General features: G+C 56.3%; 2 protein-coding genes across 2 annotated transcripts; one reads left to right on the plus strand and one right to left on the minus strand.

Moving 5' to 3' along the window:
- Window positions 1-273: 273 nt before the first annotated feature.
- On the minus strand, window positions 274-2,452 carry LOC137332625 (neuropeptide Y receptor type 2-like). The gene has a single exon (XM_067996583.1). It carries the CDS (start codon window positions 2,450-2,452, stop codon window positions 1,361-1,363), a length of 1,092 nt encoding a protein of 363 aa, XP_067852684.1. The 3' UTR covers window positions 274-1,360.
- A 1,337-nt stretch (window positions 2,453-3,789) lies between these two features.
- On the plus strand, window positions 3,790-5,526 carry LOC137332626 (spidroin-1-like). Its single transcript, XM_067996584.1, has one exon. It carries the CDS (start codon window positions 3,790-3,792, stop codon window positions 5,524-5,526), a length of 1,737 nt encoding a protein of 578 aa, XP_067852685.1.
- The last annotated feature ends 238 nt before the right edge of the window (window positions 5,527-5,764 follow it).

Below are 5,764 nucleotides of genomic sequence, written 5' to 3' on the forward strand. Positions count from 1 at the left end.
CACCCCTCAATCTCTTAAACACAAGGGAATACAACCCAAGTCTATGCAATCTCTCCTTATAAATTAACCCTTTTAGCCCCGGTATCGTTCTGGTGAATCTGGGCTGCCCCCCCTCCTTCCTGAGGAGCTGTGCCCAGGACTGAACCGAGTATCTCGAGATGGGATCAGACCAGATCTCTGTAAAACCGAAGCATCACTTCCTCCCCTTCCTTTTCCAACCCTCTTGTGGTGTCACTGAGATAGCAGCGTTTCACTAAGATGGGAAATCCGGGCGATGGGGTCAAGGCCCCTAGGGCAGGGCACTGGCAGGATGTACAGTGTAACTCCCCGGTCTCTATAGGTGTGTTGCAGGCTCTCGACCCCCAGTCGCCCTGGCAAACCTGTCCCCTGCACCGTTCCACGGGCTCTGGCTGCAAGCTTACCTACGATATCTAGGAATTGGAGTCTGCAGAAGTCAACTGCAACCCTGCCTGGATTGGGGGGGGGCTGGGGGAGTGCAAGATACTGGGGAGAAGGTGAGACAAATCAGGGCGTAGTGGTTATGTGACACCAAGCATGGGTTTTAAAAGTCTACAGATTCATAGAATCATAGTAAGATTCAGCACAGAGGGAGGCCATTCGGCCCATCGTGCCTGTGCCGGCTCTTTGAAAGAGCTATCCAATTAGCCCCACTCCCCCCTGCTCTTTCCCCATAGTCCTGCAAATTTTTCCCCTTCAAGTATTTATCCAATTCCCTTTTGAAAGTTGTTATTGAATCTGCTTCCACCGCCCTTTCAGGCAGCGCATTCCAGATCAGAACAACTCTCTGCGTAAATAAAATTCTCCTCATCTCCCCTCTGGTCCTTTGCCAATCGTCTTAAATCTGTGTCCTCTGGTTACCGACCCTTCTGCCACTGGAAACAGTTTCTCCTTATTTACTCCATCAAAACCCTTCATAATTTAGAACACCCGGTAAATCTCCCCTTAACCTTCTCTGTTCTAAGGAGAACAATCCCAGCTTCTCCAGTCTCTCCACATAACTGAAGTCCCTCATCCCTGGCACCATTGTGGTAAACCTCCTCTGTAGGAGGATGGGAAGAGTGAAGGAATGGCAAAAATTTACATGGAAGAAAAATACATTCCACAGTGTTCTTAAACCTCAATAATGATATCATTCAAAAATATATCAATTGCCTTGTTACTTACATCAATGACAGGTATGGATTGGCTAATTTAACACATTACCCCATTAGACAAATCAGCTTAATTGGACAACATCTATCACTGACCAGAAGGGAGTTGGAAGACACCTAGTTCCAAGTTGGGTAGTGTCAACACTTTTAATTTTAGAATAGTTGAACAGGTGACTTCCCCCCCACCCCTAAACGTCCGTGGGTGGATGGCCAAGCCTGTCCCTATATTTACAAAGGCTGCCGTTGCGAGCTTCTACCCTGAGGGGGTGAGACTTGGTCTTGACCGAGAACTCCGCGTTGGCGTTAAGGTTGTCCCCTTTGTGGCCACAGCGGAAGAAGAGGATGAACCCATTGCGGTAGTTCTTGTTCATCCAGCCGTAGAGGAGGGGGTTGGCGAAGGTAGAGCACATGGCCACCACATGAAAGATGGTGTAGAGCAGCTTGTATTCTGTGAACTTGAAGAAGCGTTTGTCCAGGTCGCTGACCAGCTGGAAAATGTGGAAGGGCAGCCAACACACGGCAAACACCACCACCACCATCACCAGCATTTTGGTAGTTTTCCTCCTCCTGTAGTGGCTGTCACTCCTTGCGCAAGGACTGATGTGGTTCTTCAACTTAATCCATATTGTGACGTAGGCGTAACTGATGACTCCTAAAGGCAGTGCATACTGCAGGATGAACATTGAGATACTGTAGATGGTTCCATCTCGAGCATTCCCACTGGGCCATTTTTCAGAGCATACGACAAACTTTACATTTATGGGTTGTAAGTCAATGAGTTTGTATTCTCTGAAGATGGCCAGGGGTCCAGCAAGGACAGCCGACAAGAACCAGGTCATGGAAATGATGATAAAGCTGAACTTCTTGGAAATCCGGCTGTCCAAATGGAAGACGATGCATCGATGCCGGTCCAGGGCGATCACGGTTAGAGTCAGAGTGGACACGTGGACACTTAAAGCCTGGGCGTAAGGGACCAGATGGCAAAGGACCGCTCCCAGTTTCCATTCGTCCATGAGAGTATAAACCAGGGTGAACGGCAAGCAGAGAGTGTCCACCATGAGGTCGGCCAGGGCTAGGTTGCCGATGAAGAAGTTGGTGACGGTTCGCATGGTTTTGTATTTTACAATCATGTAAATGACCAGGGAATTTCCCACCAGTCCCAGCAGGATGATCAATGCGTACGCTGTAATTAGTGTGATCTGGACACTCAGCAGTTTGGTACTCTCGCTCATGGTAAAGCCGGATGGGTAGACATCTTTCCTGGGCTGACCGATGGTCATCGAGAGCCATTCTCTGGAAACGCCCCAGCTGATCCCTTCCATCTCTGTGCTATTGCCTGTGCTGGTTGGGTGTATTGTGAACTGTACTGAGTTGTCCTGGTACCTTTCCCTGGGAATAACAAGCACATCGTTCAACAACATCAAGAAAAACCACCATTATGGAACTGATCTTTAAAAGTAACGAGGAATCTAATTACTGAACTCATCGGGGCCGATAATATGGCCCGAGACGCTTATAGAATCATAGAATCTTACAGCCACAGAAGGAGGCCATTTGGTCCATAATTTCTCCTCATCTCCCCTCTGGTTCTTTTGCCAATTGCCTTAAATCTGTGTCCTCTGGTTACCGACCCTCCTGCCACTGGAAACAGTTTCTCCTTATTTACTCTATCAAAACCCTTCATGATTTTGAACACCTCAATTAAATCTCCCCTTAACCTTCTCAACAACCCCAGCTTCTCCAGTGTCTCCATATAACTAAAGTCCCTCATCCCTGGTACGAAGGACACTCTGCAGCTCATTGGGCACAGGAGATACCCATTATCATAATTACATAGCGACAGAAATTGGGAAACGTTTCTCCAGTGTAAAGCGGGTACAAAGCATTCCAGTAATTGGGACGGCCTGCACCCAATCCGCACAGGCATCGGTCCCACTGCTAAATTTGTGGGCACTTCCCGAGCGGACGCCTAAAACAGGCCGCCTGTTATGTAAATTAGAGGCCTAACACTTGTTGAAGGAGCCCATCCAGAAATTAGTCAGATATTAGAAAAAACAAGAGGATGCCAAGGACAGTCTGTTTTTTCTCATTCATTCTGGGGATGTGAGCCTCGCTGGCAAGGCCGGCATTTATTGCCCATCCCTAGTTGCCCTGAGAAGGTGGTGCTGGGCCGTCTTCTTGAACCGCTGGTAACGGGTTTGATACAAACTGAGTTTCTCGCTGGGCCACTTCAGAGGGCAGTTAAAAATCAACCACGTTGGTGTGGGACTGGAGTCACCTATAGGCCCAGACCGGGTAAGGACGGCAGGTTTCCTTCCCTAAAGGACATCAGTGAACCAGTTGGGTTTTTACGACAATCCGACAGTTTCACGGTCACTTTTACTGAGACCAGATTTTTATTTTCAGATATTTTTAAATGAATTAAAATTCTCAAATTGCCCACGGTGGGATTTGAACTCACATTCCATGGATTGCTATCCCAGTAACATAATCACTACACCACTGGACCCTGTCGGGCAGGCTACAATTGGCTGAAGCAAAACCAGCACCAGCAAGGGGACAAAGACTGGCCGTAGAATCAGTCCTAAGGCCACAGTGACATAAAAATAGATTTAAAATGACCACTACAGCCAAAGTCCAGGAGGAGTCCGAGCAGCTGTGGGGGCAGGCCAGGGCGGCTGGAGCAGCTGTGGGGGCAGGCCAGGACGGCTGGAGCAGCTGTGGGGGCAGGCCAGGACGGCTGGAGCAGCTGTGGGGGCAGGCCAGGACGGCTGGAGCAGCTGTGGGGGCAGGCCAGGACGGCTGGAGCAGCTGTGGGGGCAGGCCAGGGCGGCTGGAGCAGCTGTGGGGGCAGGCCAGGGCGGCTGGAGCAGCTGTGGGGGCAGGCCAGGGCGGCTGGAGCAGCTGTGGGGGCAGGCCAGGGCGGCTGGAGCAGCTGTGGGGGCAGGCCAGGGCGGCTGGAGCAGCTGTGGGGGCAGGCCAGGGCGGCTGGAGCAGCTGTGGGGGCAGGCCAGGGCGGCTGGAGCAGCTGTGGGGGCAGGCCAGGGCGGCTGGAGCAGCTGTGGGGGCAGGCCAGGGCGGCTGGAGCAGCTGTGGGGGCAGGCCAGGGCGGCTGGAGCAGCTGTGGGGGCAGGCCAGGGCGGCTGGAGCAGCTGTGGGGGCAGGCCAGGGCGGCTGGAGCAGCTGTGGGGGCAGGCCAGGGCGGCTGGAGCAGCTGTGGGGGCAGGCCAGGGCGGCTGGAGCAGCTGTGGGGGCAGGCCAGGGCGGCTGGAGCAGCTGTGGGGGCAGGCCAGGGCGGCTGGAGCAGCTGTGGGGGCAGGCCAGGGCGGCTGGAGCAGCTGTGGGGGCAGGCCAGGGCGGCTGGAGCAGCTGTGGGGGCAGGCCAGGGCGGCTGGAGCAGCTGTGGGGGCAGGCCAGGGCGGCTGGAGCAGCTGTGGGGGCAGGCCAGGGCGGCTGGAGCAGCTGTGGGGGCAGGCCAGGGCGGCTGGAGCAGCTGTGGGGGCAGGCCAGGGCGGCTGGAGCAGCTGTGGGGGCAGGCCAGGGCGGCTGGAGCAGCTGTGGGGGCAGGCCAGGGCGGCTGGAGCAGCTGTGGGGGCAGGCCAGGGCGGCTGGAGCAGCTGTGGGGGCAGGCCAGGGCGGCTGGAGCAGCTGTGGGGGCAGGCCAGGGCGGCTGGAGCAGCTGTGGGGGCAGGCCAGGGCGGCTGGAGCAGCTGTGGGGGCAGGCCAGGGCGGCTGGAGCAGCTGTGGGGGCAGGCCAGGGCGGCTGGAGCAGCTGTGGGGGCAGGCCAGGGCGGCTGGAGCAGCTGTGGGGGCAGGCCAGGGCGGCTGGAGCAGCTGTGGGGGCAGGCCAGGGCGGCTGGAGCAGCTGTGGGGGCAGGCCAGGGCGGCTGGAGCAGCTGTGGGGGCAGGCCAGGGCGGCTGGAGCAGCTGTGGGGGCAGGCCAGGGCGGCTGGAGCAGCTGTGGGGGCAGGCCAGGACGGCTGGAGCAGCTGTAGGGGCAGGCCAGGACGGCTGGAGCAGCTGTGGGGGCAGGCCAGGACGGCTGGAGCAGCTGTGGGGGCAGGCCAGGACGGCTGGAGCAGCTGTGGGGGCAGGCCAGGACGGCTGGAGCAGCTGTGGGGGCAGGCCAGGACGGCTGGAGCAGCTGTGGGGGCAGGCCAGGACGGCTGGAGCAGCTGTGGGGGCAGGCCAGGACGGCTGGAGCAGCTGTGGGGGCAGGCCAGGGCGGCTGGAGCAGCTGTGGGGGCAGGCCAGGGCGGCTGGAGCAGCTGTGGGGGCAGGCCAGGGCGGCTGGAGCAGCTGTGTGGGGACGACAACAAAACAGTGGACAACACAGAAAGAGCTGAGGAAGTAGTGTGATAGGGTGTGACAGTGTCGTGGTTACAGTGCGTGTGACAGTGTCGTGGTTACAGTACGTGTGACAGTGTCGTGGTTACAGTACGTGTGACAGTGTCGTGGTTACAGTACGTGTGACAGTGTCGTGGTTACAGTACGTGTGACAGGGTCGTGGTTACAGTACGTGTGACAGGGTCGTGGTTACAGTACGTGTGACAGTGTCGTGGTTACAGTACGTGTGACAGTGTCGTGGTTAC

Source organism: Heptranchias perlo, chromosome 14, assembly GCF_035084215.1.
Source record: "Heptranchias perlo isolate sHepPer1 chromosome 14, sHepPer1.hap1, whole genome shotgun sequence".
Lineage (NCBI taxonomy): Eukaryota > Metazoa > Chordata > Chondrichthyes > Hexanchiformes > Hexanchidae > Heptranchias > Heptranchias perlo.